The sequence below is a fragment of the Nerophis ophidion genome, linkage group LG26 (genome assembly GCF_033978795.1).
Source record: "Nerophis ophidion isolate RoL-2023_Sa linkage group LG26, RoL_Noph_v1.0, whole genome shotgun sequence".
NCBI lineage: Eukaryota > Metazoa > Chordata > Actinopteri > Syngnathiformes > Syngnathidae > Nerophis > Nerophis ophidion.
In genome coordinates, this window is record NC_084636.1 from 127087 (window position 1) to 145495 (window position 18409).

Consider the following 18409-nt stretch of genomic DNA (forward strand, 5'->3'; position numbering starts at 1 on the left):
AAACAAAGTCACTTTAGCATAATATTGTGAAAAAAAACACCAAATGTCTGCTATTGGGTGCCATTTTGCGGACCATATACACACATCATAATAATAGTGGTATGTCTGACTACTGTAGCCGTATTGCTCCGACAATCCATCAAGAGGTGCAGCAACATAACTTACCAAAGTCACACTAAAACATTTTTGACAGATTTTTTGAGTGCGGTGTGTAATATTTTATATTTTCAATGTAACATTTAAAGTTTTGTTGTTGTTTACTTGAGTCTTATTGCAGTCTACACACAAATCTGTTATCTGTGACTGCCATCATATTGCAGTCTACAGGGATCTCTTATGTGTGAATACCATCCACTGGTCACACTTATCATTACACCATGTACCAAATAAAACAGCTTTGAGGTCGGTAAGCACAACCATAATTATTCTGTACATTAGGTGCACCGGGTTATAAGGCACAGTCTATATTTGAGAAAATGAAAGGATTTTAAGTGTGCCTTATAGTACAAAAAATACGGTAGATGGAGAGTTATTGTGATGTAGACAAATCCTGTTTTTACCAATTTTCCCACATTTTGAAAATGTCAATGCCCCTCTTAGACACATGTAATAAAAGGTGTTTGTAAAATCTCCTGATGTTTTTGGTGCCTATTTAACCACATTAGCGCCGCATTTCACGTTATGTCCCTACGAGTCGGACATTTCCCAAAAATGTTTTTATTTAAACAATAAACGCCTTGTCCAGCTGTTTACTGGCGTAAACACGACATGTTTAGCGAACCTTTAATTGCAAATGAACATCGGTTCCAAATGTCGGTTATCGGCTTCCTTGTCTAATAGTGATTCGGTATCGGCCCTGAAATGCCGTATTGGTCGACGTCTAGTCATGTGGTCACTGAACCCAAGTGACCCTGGAAGCTGCAGCGGGATGATAAGAACCTTCCATTGAACATGCAACCACTAAAACCTCAGTAATGACACTTCTTTTCGACCATGTTGGACATAACGCATTTGAAGGCTGTCCAAACTCTGAAATGCAACCTCGTAAAAAAGAAAAAAGGGACTAAAAGCAAACCAAGGCGTTGCAAAGCACAAACGTTGAGCAAGGAAAACTGCAATTCAGAATGGATCTGTCAGGTCTGCTTCCAAATAAATACCTTCAGATTTATATTCCTCCCCATCGTGGGTAGAGGGATCTAAGTGGAGAGAAGCACATTTTAATGCATTTCAGTGGTATTACACGTTAAGAGAGGAACATGGAAGCCCCCGCACAGCAACAAACACAACTGGACTGACAATATGACAGCGAAGAAACTCGTCGACAAGACGAACAGAACATTCCCGGCATCCAATCTGCAAGTCGTGGTTTTAAAATGGAAAAAAATAATAATAAATAAGACATACGCTGCTGCTTCGCCAAAGCCAGCTTGCACTTGTAGTAGCTGAAGAAGTCTCCTCCGAAGAGGAAGGAGAACTTGGGGTTGTCCTTCTGTTTTTCCATCGTCATGTTTTCAAAGTCGGGTCCGTTCCGAGCGACAAACTGAGCCAGCTTGTCGATCACGTTCCGCAGTTCTTGATCTGCCACAAAAAGGACACAAAGCTGTTGTTTCCATTGACTTGTGGTTTGTCTTCCCAAAATGACCCGTGAAATAAGTGATAACTACCTTTATTCAGTCATTTTGTCTTTAAAGCCAGACATAATCGATAATTCGAGGAGATTTCAGTAAAAACTAAAAACAACACATATTTGGTGGACATCAGAACTTACTGTTGTTTAATTCATAGAAAACAATGGTTGATTCAACAAACGCACAATAAATGCAGAAGAAGAAAGATTTACTGTAATATCATTCCTCTTCATGTATGAATGAGAAGTAAGGCCTAACATTTACAAAATGCCAAAACAACGACTATTAAAAGTTCAAGCAACAGTTTAATAAATTTACCACTGACCAATCTTAAAATACCTGTAAAATTGAAATGTTAAATATATATGCACTATTAAGTGGCTTGCATTAAGGCCAGTGTTGTTCAACCTTTTTTGAGTAAAGCACATTTTTTTCATTAAAAAAAAATACAGCAGAAAAAGTTAAAAAATTAAACTCCTCCAGGTTGTGGTGCCTTATTTTGAGTTTGTTGTTGTTTCCTGTGTGTCGTGCTTTAGTTCCTGTCTTGCGCTGTTATTTTGGTGACTCTTCCTGTTTTGATGGTGTTCTCCTGTAGCAGCTTCACACCTTCCTTTGAGTGCTATTGCCCACACCTGCTGTGTTTCCACAATCAAGACTATTTAAGTTGTGCGTACATGATCCTTCTTTGTAGGGACATTGTTGATTGTCATGCCATGGACGGATGTGCTTTGTGGACGCCGTCTTTGCTCCACATGCTGTAAGTTTTTGCTTTCGCCCAGCATTCTGTGTTTGTTGACTTTGTAGCCAGTTCTGTTTACTTTTGTTTGCTATGCTTCAGTGCATTTTCGTTGTGGGACTTGCCTTTTTGTTAATTTTTGGTTTAAGCGTTACATACCCTACCTGTTGGCTGTCTCCCGCTGTACTCTGCATATTGGGATCATGACAAAACATCCTCGACGCGTTTCAACTTCTACAAAGCAATGAACTACCTGCTGCCACCTACTGATATGGAGTATTACAGGATTACCCTGCCAAGCTCTACACAGCACAGGACAACTGTGCATTATTATAATTATCTATCTTCCATCCATCTTCTTCCGCTTATCCGAGGTCGGGTCACGGGGGCAACAACCTAAGCAGGGAAACCCAGACTTCCCTTTCCCCAGCCACTTCGTCTAGCTCTTCCCGGGGGATCCCGAGGCGTTCCCAGGCCAGCCGGGAGACATAGTCTTCCCAGCGTGTCCTGGGTCTTCCCCGTGGCCTCCTATAGGTTGGACGTGCCCTAAACACCTCCCTAGGGAGGCGTTCGGGTGGCATCCTGACCAGATGCCCGAACCACCTCATCTGGCTCTTCTCCATTTGAGGGAGCAGCGGCTTTACTTTGAGTTCCTCCCGGATTGCAGAGCTTCTCACCCTATCTCTAAGGGAGAGACCCGCCACCCAGCGGAGGAAACACATTTGGGCCGCTTGTACCCGTGATCTTATCCTTTCGGTCATGACCCAAAGCTCATGACCATAGGTGAGGATGGGAACGTAGATCGACCGGTAAATTGAGAGCTTTGCCTTCCGGCTCCGCTCCTTCTTCACCACAACGGATCGGTACAACGTCCGCATTACTGAAGACGCCGCACCGATCCGCCTGTCCATCTCACCATCCACTCTTCCCTCACTCGTGAACAAGACTCCGAGGTACTTGAACTTCTCCACTTGGGGCAGTGTCTCCTCCCCAACCCGGAGATGGCATTCCACCCTTTTCCGGGCGAGAAAAATTATAATTATTGATTTGTAAATAATATTTTTTGGGGCAATTAGGGGAAGTTGCATCATTTCCCACGGCACATCAGACAATATCTCACGACACACTAGTGTGCCGCGGCACAGTGGTTGAAAATCACTGCATTAGGCAATTGTAAAAAATGTTGCACTCATCAAAACAGCCAAAAAGATGATGGATTTTAAAAATATTCAATTGTTCTCTGCACAATTTAAATATATTGCTGCATTAAAATGAAATACACCTAACAAAAAACATTTGTTTGCACAAAACACGCAACTTGTATTTATGGCTCTCGAAAGGGACACATCAACCGATACATTTTTGAGTAAAATTCAAGCCTAAAAATACATATTAGACTAGTGACAAGTGTGGAGAGCGTTAGCACACATGCTAAAGGCTAAGTGATGCTAGCCGTGTTAGCATGCGTGCTAACCAATGCTCAATGGAAGACAAATAACACTACAGCCCATTTCCTCACCTTCGGGCGGCGTGGGTACTTCCATTTTTATACACAAACCACAGGAAATGTTCCCAACCTGCAGCGAGTTGTCTAAAGTCTGTAAAATGACTCCGCGCTGACTAAATGTGACAATAATACTAGCATTGCCGCTTCGGTGGGGGCGGGGGAGGGGGGGGGGGGGGTCCACACGACTGCGGCTGCGCCACGAAATCAGTCAGAGCTACTTGCAGCGCCCCCAGTGGTCAGGCGGCTCAAGAATGTCGAGTGTTTATTTGGAACATTTATCAAAAGCTTCATAGATAACACGACACAAATTAAAAATTTCACCACAAAACTTTTGTGTGTAGTGTAAGTTTAGAGCAGGGGTCAGCAACCTTTTTGAAACCAAGAGCTACTTCTTGGGTACTGATGATTGCGAAGGGCTACCAGTTTGATACACACTTAAATAAATTGCCAGAAATAGCCAATTTGCTCAATTTACCTTTAATAAATAAATCTATATACATAAAAAAAAAAAGAGTATTTCTCTCTGTCATTCCGTTGTACATTTTTTTTCCTTTTACGGAAGGTTTTTTGTAGGGAATAAATGATGAAAAAAAACACTTAATTGAACGGTTTAAAAGAGGGGGGAAAAAAATAAAATAAAATTTTGAAACATAGTTTATCTTCAATTTCGACTCTTTGAAATTCAAAATTCAACCGAAAAAAACTAGCTAATTCGAATCTTGTTGAAAAGAATAAAAAAATAATTTATGGAACATCTTTAGTCATTTTTCCTGATTAAGATTAATTTTTAAATTTTGATGACATGTTTTAAATAGGTTAAAATCCAATCTGAACTTTGTTAGAATATATAACAAATTGGACCAAGCTATATTTCTAACAAAGACAAATCATTATTTCTTCTAGATTTCCCAGTACAAACATTTTAAAAGAAATTCAAAATACTTTGAAAGAAGATTTAAATTTGATTCTACAGATTTTCTAGATTTGCCAGAATATTTTTGGGGAATTTTAATCATAATAAGTTTGAAGAAATATTTCACAAATATTCTTCGGCGAAAAAACAGAAGCTAAAATGAAGAATTAAATAAAATTTTATTTACTATTCTTTACAATAAAAAAGATAAATGTACTTGAACATTGATTTAAATTGTCAGGAAAGGAGAGGAAGGAATTTAAAAGGTAAAAAGGTATGTGTTTAAAAATCCTAAAGTCATTTTTAAGGTCGTATTTTTTCTCTAAAATTGTCTTTCTGAAAGTTATAAGAAGCAAAGTAAAAAAATAAATGAATTTATTCAAATAAGTGAAGACCAAGTCTTTCAAATATTTTCTTGGATTTTCAAATTCTATTTGAGTTTTGTCTCTCTTAGAATTAAAAATGTCGAGCAAAGCGAGACCAGCTTGCTAGTAAATAAATACAATTCAAAAAATAGAGGCAGCTCACTGGTAAGTGCTGCTATTTGAGCTATTTTTAGAACAGGCCAGCGGGCGACTCATCTGGTCCTTACGGGCGACCTGGTGCCCGCGGGCGCCGCGTTGGTGACCCCTGGCCCTAGCTCATAACCTCCCACTTTGGTTACAGACTATGTTGGTATATGCATATCAAAATTTGTAGTCACACAAAAGGAGAGGAAAAAAAAACAACTACAAAAAAACTATACTTTAAGTATTAAACCTGTGATATTAAGATATCTTATTAGAGTCTTGCTACATTCTTTATTGTTTTCCCCCTTCTCTAAAATTGCTACCTCAGTGATTTTCAACCACTAGTGTGCAGTGAGATAATGTCTGTTGTGCCAGGAGAAATGATGCAACTTCACCTAATTGGTCCAAAAAATATTTTTTGCAAATTAATAATCATAATAATGTGCCGTTGTCTAGTGCCTGTGCTGTGTAGATCTTAACAGGGTAATCCTGTGTTTCAAAATTAAATTTTAATTTTTTTCGTGTTTTCTCCTCTTTCAAACCGTTCAATTAAGTGTTTTTTTCATCATTTATTCTGTACAAAAAAAACCTTCCGTAAAAGGAAAACAAAAGTGTGACGGAATGTCACAGAAATACCCATTTTTTAATACACATAGATTTATTTATTAAAGGTAAACTGAGTAAATTGGCTATTTCTGGCAATGTATTTAAGTGTGTATCAAACTGGTAGCCCTTTGCATTAATCAGTACCCAAGAAGTAGCTCTTGCTTTCAAAAAGGTTGGTGACCCCTGCGCTAGGGATTGTAAGAACTTCACTACCCAGCATGCAACAGTAGTGACGAGCATGCGCGGTAGCCCTGGGAAGTGTGGTTGTATGTCGCCATGCCAATGTGGTTATTAGCACACTGTGAGTAAACGTTGAGAACTCCGCCAACACCCCTCGTCTGTATTATTTGCAAATAAACAGAAAACACACTAAGTAGTCACCCTGAGGATACACACTCCAGTACAGAAGGTGGCGCTGTGCACCTGTAACTTTGGTTGCGACCCGCCATCAAATGAAGAAGAAGAAGAAGAAGAATTGTCTTCCGGGCCGTGAGGCGGAAGTGAAGAGACTCTCTACCGTGGCGTGTTTGCGTCAAAGTGTTCACTATGGTGTGTAGTTACTTATAAACAAGCAGCTAAAGTCAGCTCGTCCACAGCCAGGTAAACTTTATTTCCAAATATTGTCGGCAATGTGGGATTCTAGTCGTAAAATGACAGCCTGTTATAAAAAAATGTCCTGATGACGTCACACCCTTGTCCAGTTTAGCGTGGCTCCTTTTAAAATGTGTCCTTGTTTGTGTTGTTGTTGTCATAGTTGACTTATTTTAAAGGCCTACTGAAATGAGATGTTCTTATTTAAACAGGGGGAGCAGGTCCATTCTATGTGTCATACTTCATCATTTCGCGATATTGCCATATTTTTGCTGAAAGGATTTAGTAGAGAACATCCACGATAAAGTTCGCAACTTTTGGTTGCTAATAAAAAAGCCTTGCCTGTACCGGAAGTAGCAGACGATGTGTGCGTGATGTCACGGGTTGTGGAGCTCCTCACATCTGAACGTTGTTTATAATGTGAGCCTCCAGCAGCAAGAGCTATTCAGAAAGAGAAAGCGACAATTTCCCCATTAATTTGAGCAAGGATGAAAGATTCGTGGATAAGGAAAGTTAGAGTGAAGCACAAAAAGAAAAAGCAACGGCTCCAGGCGGCGGCAGTGGGACCGTTTTAGATGTAATTAGTCACATTTACTAAAATACTTCTGGAAGATCCCTTATCTGCTTATTGTTTTAATAGTGTTTTAGTGAGATTGTAAAGTCATACCTGAAAGTCGGGTGGCTGCGGTGAACGCCAGTGTCTCTCAGAGAAGCCAATGGAGAAGTCATTTGACAGCTGCCTTTTTGAGCTGCAGGAGGAAGTCCCATAATCCACTGAAGTCTCCGGTAAGAGCCGACTTAATATCACAATTTTTCCATCCAAAAACTCGCTGGTTGATGTACAGAAACATGTTCGCTTGACCGCTGTTTGTTAAAGCTTCTCCAACCCGAGACGTCACGCACACGCGTCATTATTCTGCGACATTTTCAACAAGAAACTCCGCGAGAAATTTAAAATTGTAATTTAGTAAAGTAAAGCGGCCGTATTGGCATGTGTTGCAATGTTAATATTTCATCATTGATATATAAACTATCAGACTGCGTGGTGGCTAGTAGTGGCTTTCAGTAGGCCTTTAAATAGACTTGGTAAGGTAAGGCAGGTGTAACGACAAACAAACTAACCTACCTGTCTGTCTGCTACACAGGAAGCAGAATGGCCAGTCAGGAGCAGCTGGCAGCGGTGGGCAAGGTCTTGCTGGACCCGAGTCTGGACCTGACCCAACGATTCAGGGCTTTGTTTACCCTCAAGAACTTGGGAGGTAAGGTGTTTGTTCAACACTCACATGTAACCCTGCTCTCCGACTGGAGTCAGGGTTGTCCGCATGAGAGACAAGCGCGCTAACTACCGAGCTAAAATCTCGGGCTGGCGACGGTAATAGCCAGCACCGCTCTGGAACTTGTCTGGCAGTGAGATTTAACAACGTAGACATTGGGTATTTTTAACAATATTTTTTAAAATGAGCGGCAGTGACTCAGGAAGTGCAGCAGGGGGTTCGAGACCCCCGGGGATTAGAGACATACCTGTCCAACTATACTGTTTTTTTTAAAGAAACTTTTGTATTTCGCCCATCTTTCCCGACGTGAAAAAGAAAATCCTGTGGTACTGCAACTCTGGTCATTTTGGCTTTGACAACACAGCCTGTAAAACCTATAATAATAATAATAATAATAGATTTTATTTGTAAAAGGACTTTACATTGAACAAACAACCTCAAAGTGCTACTGTGCATTAAAAAAAAAAAACCTAGAACAGCCTAGTTCTAGCACACCGATAGCTAAAAAAAAAAGGCTTTTTTCAAAAGAAGGGTTATTAAGTCTTTTTTTTTTTTTTTTAAAGCATCCACAGTCTGTGGTGCCCTCAGGTGGTCCGGGAGAGCCTTCCACAGATAGATTTTATTTGTAAAAGCACTTTACATTGAGCAAACAACTTCAAAGTGCTACAGTGCATTTAAAAACAAAACCAAACAACACAAAATAGCTGCCCCCAACAAGTAAAATAGTAAAAAAAAAAAAACTAGAACAGCCTAATAGATAGAATTAGCACACATATATATCTAAAAAAAAAGGCTTAATTTTAATAGAAAGGTTTTTAAGCCTTTTTTAAAAGCATCCACAGTCTGTGGTAGTCACAGGTGGTCAGGGAGAGAGTTCCACAGAAAGATAAAAACTAGAACAGCCTAATAGCTAGAACTAGCGCACATATCTAAAACAATACTTTTTAAAAGGAAGGGTTTTTAAGCTTTTTTAAAAACATCCACAGTCTATGGTGCCCTCGGGTGGTCAATCAATCAATCAATGTTTATTTATATAGCCCCAAATCACAAATGTCTCAAAGGACTGCACAAATCATTACGACTACAACATCCTCGGAAGAACCCACAAAAGGGCAAGGAAAACTCACACCCAGTGGGCAGGGAGAATTCACATCCAGTGGGACGCCAGTGACAATGCTGACTATGAGAAACCTTGGAGAGGAGAGGTGGTCGGGGAGAGAGTTCCACAGAAAGATAAAAACTAGAAAAGCCTAATAGCTAGAACTAGCGCACATATCTAAAAAAAAATACTTTTTAAAAAGAAGGGTTTTTAAGCTTTTTTAAAAACATCCACAGTCTATGGTACCCTCGGGTGGTCAGGGAGAGAGTTCCACAGACTGGGAGCGGCGTCTCCCATAATTCGGTGCTTAGTCCTCTGAGGTTGGAGGAGGTTAGTCTGTCCGGAGAGGAGGTGTCGTTTGGAGGATTCAAGGGTGAGCAGCTCTTTGAGGTAGAGGGGGGGCATTTCCATGGAGGCTCTGGTGAGTTAGTAGGGAGACTTTGTATTCAATCCTCAGTGGAACAGGAAGCCAGTGAAGGGATTTTGAAAACCGGCGTGATGTGGTCGTATTCCCGCACTCTCATCAGGATCCTAGCAGCATTATTTTGTAAGTACTGCAGCTTCTGGGTCTTCTTGCTGGGGATCTCCACAAGAAGTGAGTTGCAGTCGTCTAACCTGGAGGAGACAAAAAAGCGAGCTTCAAAATAAAAGCACGCCAGTGCAACAGATTGGTTCCACACAGGTGAAAATGGGGAAGACTTTAATGACAGAGGAGGGTTTTCAAGGTCTCGACCAGAGGTGTCCAAACTAACGAAAGCATGCGGGGCGCATTTAGATGTTTTTCATTTTCAAAACCAATACAATATATCAAAACTATATTGTTTATTGTATATACAGAGGTGGTCAAAAGTGTTCGTACATTTGTAAAGAACATCATTTCATGGCTGACTCGAGTTTCCAATCATTTCTACAACTTATTTTTTTGTGATGTAGTGATTGGAGCACATCATACTTGCAAACCCTCCCGGATTATCCGGGAGACTCCCGAAATTCGATGCCTCTCCCGAAAACCTCACGGGACAAATTTCCTCCAGGAAATCTCCCGAAATTCAGTCGGAGCTTTAGGCCACGCCCCACTAGCTCCATGAGGACCTGAGTGACGTGTCTGAGAGCGTGTCTGCCCAATGACGTTATAACTGTAGAATGATCCAGGGCGAGTTCTTGGTTTCTTTTGTGGGTTTATTGTTAAGCAGTTTCATTAACGTCCTCCCGGGCGCAGTTACAACACACAACAACAGTCACGTTTACGTCTAACACTCTACCGTAAGGCAGTTTGTCTGCCGTAAACAGCATGTGACACTATTAAACAGGACAATACTGCCATTTACTGTACATGATGCACCACAACACCTCCAGGCAACTTCAACCCTTTAATCCTCCTCCATTCACATCCCATCTCCCGGATTGTAAATAATCGAATGTATTTCTAATGTATATACTTGTTCTTATGCTATGTGAACTCACTATGTTCTCTGCTGGCTGTACATATCCTACTAAGTCACACCTACACTGTTTCAATGTCCATTTCTCTGTTGATGCAATTGTTGATGACTGAAGTACTGATATCAAGCAAAGCTCCTCATCCCACCCCCCGGATTGTAAATAATTCAATGTATATACTATGATTAACTTGTGTGATGACTGTATTATGTTGATAGTATATATTTGTACCATGAATTGATTAACGTGGACCCCGACTTAAACAAGTTGAAAAACTTATTGCAGTGTTGCCCTTTAGTAGTCAATTGTAGGGAATATGTACTGTACTGTGCAATCTACTAATAAAAGTTTCAATCAATCAATCATGCATTTGTGACAATAACATCTACTTTAGAAAGTGAAGTGCACAACTGCGCACACAACAGCTGTAAATATACTACTCCCCTCTTAACCTCGCCCCCCAGCCCCGACCACACCCCCCACCTCCAGAAATCGGAGGTGTCAAGGTCGGCAAGTATGGAGCACATACTTGTTGCTCACAAAAAACTCATGAAGTTTGCTTCTTTTATGAATCTATTATGGCTCTACAGAAAATGTGAGCAAAGCTGCTCACACGGTCACTAAGGTGGCCACTATGTTTGACACATCAACTTCATGTGTATTATATTTATTCATGACAGCATTTTTGTTGTAAACTCTGAGGTGTGTGTGTGTGTTAAAATCATGGTTATTTTTACAAAGAATGACCATACTTGCCAACCTTGAGACCTCCGATTTTGGGAGGTGGGGGGTGGGGGTTGAGGTCGGGGGTGGTGAGGAGGTGTGGTTGGGGGCGTGGTTGAGAGGGGACGAGTATAATTCACCAACTTTAGTATTTCATATATATATATATATATATATGTATGTATGTATGTATATGTGGGTGTGGGAAAAATCACAAGACTACTTCGTCTCTACAGAACTGTTTCATGAGGGGTTCCCTCAATCATCTGGAGGAAGAAAAAAAAAAATCTCCTGATGATTGAGGGAACCCCTCATGAAACAGTTCTGTAGAGATGAAGTAGTCTTGTGATTTTTCCCACACCTACATATTGCGCTCTACCATGGTATTGAGCACTATTCTCTGGATAATCCAATCAAGACATATATGTATGTATGTATGTAATATATGTATATGTATATGTATATATGTAATATATATATATATATGTGTATGAAATACTTGATTTTCAATTAATTCCAGCTATATATATTTATTTTATTATATATATAAAATAAATATTTGAATTTCAGACGGTACCTATTAAAAACACAGTTGTTCTACTAACTGTACTGTGCTTGCTGGTTATTAAAAAAACAACACTTACCTTTCACTATTTGAGTAACCTTTGTTCTGCCATTTGCGTGCCGTACTGGTTAGAGTCACTTGCCGTCAGGTGCACAACACCACGTACATCTTTGGCCAATCAAAAAGCAACCCCATAACGCTATAGCCAGCATTCACCAGTAGATGGCAACAGACAACATAGAATCACTCTATTACAGACGGTATTGCCATGGCTGTAACTTCCTCGTTCTTCTGCTTCGTCTCCTTGTGTGTGCAGTTTTTTATTAAAAATCCATAGATGTTGTAACGTGCCTCGGCAGGCAAGCTGTTTATATAACAGGAAAGCGGACGTGAAAACAGGTTGTCCATGGAGCTGGAGGGGGCATGAATTTCGGGAGATTTCCGGGAGAAAATTTCTTCCGGGAGGTTTTCGGGAGATGCGCTGAATTTCGTGAATTTCTGGGAGGGTTGGCAAGTATGATGATGAAAGATGTGAACAAGAGCATTATTGTCTTTGTGTGATGATGTACAAATGAGATGTAGTTGTATTGTATATTAAATATGTGCCCATGAAAGGGCATTTTATGACTTGTCTTAACTTGATTACGTGCTATGGTATGATTTTATTGCATGGTATTTGTATCCCTTTGATTTAGGCAGCCAGGGACTGCAGATGGAAGTTGTCTATTTAGCTATAATCTGGTACAGAACATATCCGTCTTTGAGCTTAACGTTTCCGTGCATTCAAATAAAGACTAAACTAAGTTTGACTTGTGCTACAATCACTTGATTTTTGTTTAGGCGCTGAAGCCGTGGAGTGGATCAGCAAAGCCTTCACGGACGACTCTGCTCTGCTGAAGCACGAGCTGGCCTACTGTCTGGGCCAGATGCAGGACTCAGCGGCCATACCCGCCCTGAGCGCCGTGCTGCAGGACGCCCGGCAGGAGCCCATGGTGCGGCACGAAGCAGGTGATCGGAGGCGTGGGGGGGACACGTTAAAGTGTGGCACGGCAAGCAACAGTGTTTTGTGTCTGCAGGCGAGGCTCTGGGGGCCATCGGGGATCCTTCCGTTCTGGACCTGCTGAAGACCTACAGCCAGGACCCCGTGGTCGAGGTAGAAAAGGTGCGGCGTGGCTCGCCGTCACGTCCCTCTGACGACGTGTGCCTCGCCGCAGGTGGCGGAGACGTGTCAGCTGGCCGTCCGGCGCGTGGAGTGGCTGCAGAGCGGGGGAGAGAAACAGCTGCAGGACGGCCGCACGGACCAGAACCCTTTCTGCTCGGTGGACCCCGCCCCTCCCGCCCCCAGGAAGAGCGTGCCCGAGCTGCGCCGCGCCCTGTTGGACGAGAGCCTGCCCCTCTTTGAACGCTACCGCGCCATGTTTGCGCTTCGCAACCTGGGCAGCGAGGAGGCAGTGCTTGCCTTGGGAGATGGTAAGCCACCAACCTTCTTTCCACTGAGGGCCACACGCTGACACATCGAAGTATTCAGGGGCCATTTTTGTAGCTTTCACCCTCCAAACCAGCACAATATGCATTTCTCAAACTACTAGAAAATGCCATGGATTTCTGTTGAAATTCAGTGTGAATGTTGAAAAATCCAAAGTGAACTTAAATGTGCTAGACCAGGGGTCGGTAACCTTTTTGGCTGAGAGAGCCAAAAAGCCAAATATTTTAAAATGTATTTCCGTAAGAGCCATACAATATTTTTTTCTAACACTGAACACAACTAAACGCGTGCATTTTTAAGTAAGGCCAACATTTCTAGAGTATAATAGGTCTCTTATTCTTTGTAATAACATTGTTTTCTGAAGCTAACTGTGGAGGGGGTGTGGCCTGCAGGCCTGCAGCAACAGGTGCGTAGATGGCCCACCTGGGCCCTGTTATCTAATCACCTGTCGCTCTGTTATAAGCAGCAGCCAGGAGGAGAGATGGGGTTGGGGCTGGAAATACAATTGCTGGAAAACAACTGAGAGACTTATTGAAAAATAAAACAATATTGCAACTCTGAAAAAGGCTCTCATGTCGGTGCTTGGGGGTCTGAAGAACCCCCAGGTGGCAAGCCCCACACTAACCAATAATAACTAAATAACTTCTTACCATTAACGCAACTTCTTGAACGGATGGATGGATTAAAAATGCATGAGAATGTTTTATATTTTGACCAATATTTTTAACACTGTGATTACAAGTGAAATGATTAATTACTTATCGTTTTAAGCAACATCAGCTCAGATTTATCCGAGAGCCAGATGCAGTCATCAAAAGAGCCACATCTGACTCCCGAGCCATAGGTTCCCTACCCCTGTGCTAGACAGTTAGCACGCTGGCAGGGTAGTGTCAAGTAACGCAAAGCGTGAGCTAAAAAAGCTAACAGTACTATGTAAACAATAGCATTATGTTAACAGTTAGCATTGGTGAAATACCAAAATATATGACACTGAGGTGTATTCATGCTGAATTAGCGAGAAAAAAAAACTAGCATGATGACGTGTGTCAAGTACCAAAATACTTCATACTACTCGGTTGAAATTCAGTGTGAATTTTGAAAAGCCAAAGTGAACTGAAATGCTAAACAGTTAGCACACTGGCAGGGTAGCGTCAAGTAACACCAAATACGAGCAAAATGAGTTTAAGAAAAAGCTAACATGCTAACAGTACTATGTTAACGATAGCATTAATTAACAGTTAGCATTGGTGAAATCCCAAAATATATGACACTGAGGTGTATACCTGCTGAATTAGCTAGAAAATAAATCTAGCATGATAAAATGCTAACTGTAACTTTCGTTAAGTACCAAAATACTTTATACTACTCTGTTGAAATTCAGTGTGAATTTTGAAAAGCCAAAGTGAACTGAAATGCTAAACAGTTAGCACACTGGCAGGGTAACGTCAAGTAACACCAAACATGAGCAAAATTAGTTTAAAAAAAGCTAACATGCTAACAGTACTATGTTAACGATAGCATTAATTAACAGTTAGCATTGGTGAAGTATCAAAATATATGACACTGAAGTGTATACCTGCCGAATTAGCTAGAAAAAAAATCTAGCATGATAAAATGCTAACTGTAACTTGCGTTAAGTACCAAAATACTTTATACTACTCTGTTGAAATTCAGTGTGAATTTTGAAAAGCCAAAATGAACTGAAATGCTAAACAGTTAGCACACTGGCAGGGTAACGTCATGTAACACCAAATATGAGCAAAATGAGTTTTAAAAAAAGCTAACATGCTAACAGTGCTATGTTAACGACAGCATTAATTAACAGTTAGCATTGGTGAAATCCCAAAATATGACACTGAGGTGTATACCTGCTGAATTAGCTAGAAAAAAAAATCTAGCATGATAAAATGCTAACTGTAACTTTCGTTAAGTACCAAAATATTTTATACTACTCTGTTGAAATTCAGTGTGAATTTTGAAAAGCCAAAATGAACTGAAATGCTAAACAGTTAGCACACTGGCAGGGTAACGTCAAGTAACACCAAATATTAGCAAAATGAGTGAAAAAAAAAAGCTAACATGCTAACAGTACTATGTTAACGATAGCATTATTTAACAGTTAGCATTGGTGAAATACCAAAATATATGACACTGATGTGTATACCTGCTGAATTAGCTAGAAAAAAATGTAGCATGATAAAATGCTAACTGTGACTTGCGTTAAGTACCAAAATACTTTATACTACTCTGTGAATTTTGAAAAGCCAAAGTGAACTGAAATGCTAAACAGTTAGCACACTGGCAGGGTAACGTCAAGTAACACCAAACATGAGCAAAATGAGTTTAAAAAAAAGCTAACATGCTAACAGTACTATGTTAACGATAGCATTAATTAACAGTTAGCATTGGTGAAGTATCAAAATATATGACACTGAAGTGTATACCTGCCGAATTAGCTAGAAAAAAAATCTAGCATGATAAAATGCTAACCGTAACTTGCGTTAAGTACCAAAATACTTTATACTACTCTGAAATTCAGTGTGAATTTTGAAAAGCCAAAATGAACTGAAATGCTAAACAGTTAGCACACTGGCAGGGTAACGTCATGTAACACCAAATATGAGCAAAATGAGTTTTAAAAAAGCTAACATGCTAACAGTGCTATGTTAACGATAGCATTAATTAACAGTTAGCATTGGTGAAATCCCAAAATATATGCCACTGAGGTGTATACCTGCTGAATTAGCTAGAAAAAAAAATCTAGCATGATAAAATGCTAACTGTAACTTTCGTTAAGTACCAAAATACTTTATACTACTCTGTTGAAATTCAGTGTGAATTTTGAAAAGGCAAAGTGAACTTAAATGCTAAACAGTTAGCACGCTAGCAGGGTAGCGTCAAGTAACACAAAATATGGGCAAAATGAGTTTTAAAAAAAAGCTAACATGCTAACAGTACTATGTTAACGATAGCATTATTTAACAGTTAGCGTTGGTGAAATACCAAAATATATGACACTGAGGTGTATACCTGCTGAATTAGCTAAAAAAAAAATCTAGCATGATAAAATGCTAACTGTAACGTGCGTCAAGTACCAAAATATATTACTGAGGTACCTGTACTTGGTAAAATGTTTAAAATGCTAGCCTGCTAATATTAGCATGCATCAGGTCCCAAAATATGACAGAGGTATACTGGTATATCTAAAAAATTAGCAGAAGAATGTGCATGCTAACGATTCTGCCGTGGGCTGTAAAAAATATTAGCTACAGACCGCACTTTGGACACCCCTGCGGTATCTTCATCAATTTTAAAGTGAGGAATTGGAAGACCTGGTTCAGACAAGGATGACATTTTATTAAACAGACAAGAAGCAAGGAATCATGCAGAGAAAGAGTTAAATTTGGCTCAATGAGGAGAGAAGTTTGGGCTGTACTCTTAGTTATTGTTCCAACCTACGCTCCTAAGGTACAGTTCCACGTTCTCCTCTATTTATTTGGGAGGTCCCTGGTTACATCCCTGAGGCTGCCTCTGAAGGAAAGGGTGGTAATCTCAACAGCCCCAGTTAGACACAATATATGATTATTCATGAAATGCAAATGTGCTGACACTGATGATATCGCCCTGTCTCTGCTCTGTCTGCGTCACAGTACTCGATGTTCGCCCTTGGCAGTCAGCAGGCCGAGTCTGGACACAAACACTGATAGGAGACGATGTCCCTATGCACAGATAGAAAAGTACAACTTCAGCACAATTGATGATAACTATAGCAACAGCCTTTAAGCATAAGAGTTGTGGGATAACTTACACATAATTATTCTAACAGAAATTGTAAGACCTGAATCTTGAGTCCCGGGTTAAAATCAGTGGGTGTGCGTGTAAAGCGTGACAAATCGGCGTGTCCTGCGTTCCAGGCCTGCAGTGTTCCAGCGCGCTCTTCCGCCATGAGATCGGCTACGTGCTGGGCCAGATGCAGCACCCGGCGGCGGTCCCGGCTCTCCGCGCCGCCCTGGAGTGCGGCGGCGAGAACCCCATGGTGCGTCACGAGGCCGCCGAGGCCCTGGGCTCCATCGGCGAGGAGGAGTGTCTGGCCGTGCTGCAGCGTTACCGTGGCGACAGCGAGCGCGTGGTCAAGGAGAGCTGCGAGGTGGCTTTGGACATGCTGGAGTACGAAAACAGCGAGCAGTTCCAGTATGCAGACTCACTGACACGCCTACAAGGTTAAAGGTCACACCAGGAAGTTACATGTCCTGTACAAATAAATATATGCCTCAATAAAATACTTCAGCTTTTCTTACTAAGTGTATTCCTTCTTTCCGTTTTGACAGAAAAATCCATGCACTGCATGCAGTTTCATGTTATAAATTACATGTTTTTGTTCAGATCAAAATACTCAAATATCAGCTTGACTTTTGTATTAATCTGCAATAATATTCATGTTAATGTGTTAATTACTTTTGCATTATTTAGCTTGAAAAGTATACAATAGAATAGAAAGTACTTTATTGATCCTTGGGGGAAATTCAGCACCACAGTTCGCTCACAATAGACAATAAAAACTATACAGCATTATTCACATGTAAATAACAGAATTACAGTCTATTATACAGCATTATTCACATGTGATTATAAATACGTGTCTATTATACATTATTCACATGTGAATAACATAAATACAGTCTATTATACAACATTATTCACATGTGAATAATATAAATACAGTTTATTATACATTATTCACATGTGAATAATATAAATACAGTCTATTATACAGCATTATTCACATGTGAATAATATAAATACAGTCTATTATACAGCATTATTCACATGTGAATAATATAAATGCATTCTATTATACAGCATTATTCACATGTGAATAATATAAATACAGTATTATACAGCATTATTCACATGTGAATAATATAAATACAGTCTATTAGATTTCCCTCGCCCGGACGCGGGTCACCGGGGCCTCCCTCTGGGGCACGATGGCGAGCGCCTGTTCCCATGGGGCCCGGCCGGGCACAGCTCGAAGAGGCAACGTGGGTCACCCCTCCAATGGGCTCACCACCCATAGCAGGGGCCATAGGGGTCGGGTGCAATGTGAGCTAGGCGGCAGCCGAAGGCAGGGCACTTGGCGGTCCGATCCTCGGCTACAGAAGCTAGCTCTTGGGACGTGGAACGTGTGGTTTTCGTCCTGGTCGTGGAACTGTGGACCAGCTCTATACTCTCGGCAGGGTTCTTGAGGGTGCATGGGAGTTTGCCCAACCAGTCTACATGTGCTTTGTGGACTTGGAGAAGGCATTGGACCGTGTCCCTCGGGAAGTCCTGT

At 40.9% G+C, this 18409-nt stretch overlaps 2 protein-coding genes across 5 annotated transcripts in view; one reads left to right on the forward strand and one right to left on the reverse strand.

Annotated features, from left to right (window-relative positions):
• Positions 1-4033, reverse strand: part of LOC133543973 (calcium homeostasis endoplasmic reticulum protein-like) — a 19535-nt gene extending 15502 nt beyond the window's left edge. For 2 of the 3 annotated variants that reach the window (XM_061888932.1, XM_061888931.1), the window contains exons 1-3: positions 3884-4033; positions 1405-1578; positions 1158-1196 (exon numbers count right to left, since the gene is read on the reverse strand). In XM_061888932.1, coding sequence (XP_061744916.1) covers positions 1158-1196; positions 1405-1578; positions 3884-3908 — 238 coding nt within the window. In that variant the 5' untranslated portion in view covers positions 3909-4033. The remainder of the gene's footprint in view (positions 1-1157; positions 1197-1404; positions 1579-3883) is intronic. The other variant, XM_061888933.1, reaches the window with a different exon arrangement.
• LOC133543974 (deoxyhypusine hydroxylase-like) lies at positions 2263-17374 on the forward strand. 2 transcript variants are annotated; one of them, XM_061888935.1, is made up of 6 exons: positions 2263-2385; positions 7636-7749; positions 12432-12599; positions 12668-12744; positions 12806-13061; positions 16992-17374. In XM_061888935.1, exons 2-6 carry the CDS (start codon positions 7644-7646, stop codon positions 17300-17302), a joined length of 918 nt encoding a protein of 305 aa, XP_061744919.1. In that variant the 5' UTR covers positions 2263-2385; positions 7636-7643; the 3' UTR covers positions 17303-17374. The 2 variants fall into 2 exon arrangements, with proteins under 2 accessions (XP_061744919.1, XP_061744918.1); XM_061888934.1 differs by lacking the exon at positions 2263-2385 and adding an exon at positions 6336-6499.
• The last annotated feature ends 1035 nt before the right edge of the window (positions 17375-18409 follow it).

What these genes read in the sequence shown, in the direction of transcription:
- LOC133543974 (XM_061888935.1), top strand. Translation starts at nt 7,644, where the DNA reads ATGGCCAGTCAGGAGCAGCTGGCAGCGGTGGGCAAGGTCTTGCTGGAC. An exon ending in TACCCTCAAGAACTTGGGAG is followed by an intron (nt 7,750 to 12,431) that starts GTAAGGTGTTTG and finishes ATTTTTGTTTAG; the next exon opens with GCGCTGAAGCCGTGGAGTGG. An exon ending in AGTGCTTGCCTTGGGAGATG is followed by an intron (nt 13,062 to 16,991) that starts GTAAGCCACCAA and finishes CCTGCGTTCCAG; the next exon opens with GCCTGCAGTGTTCCAGCGCG.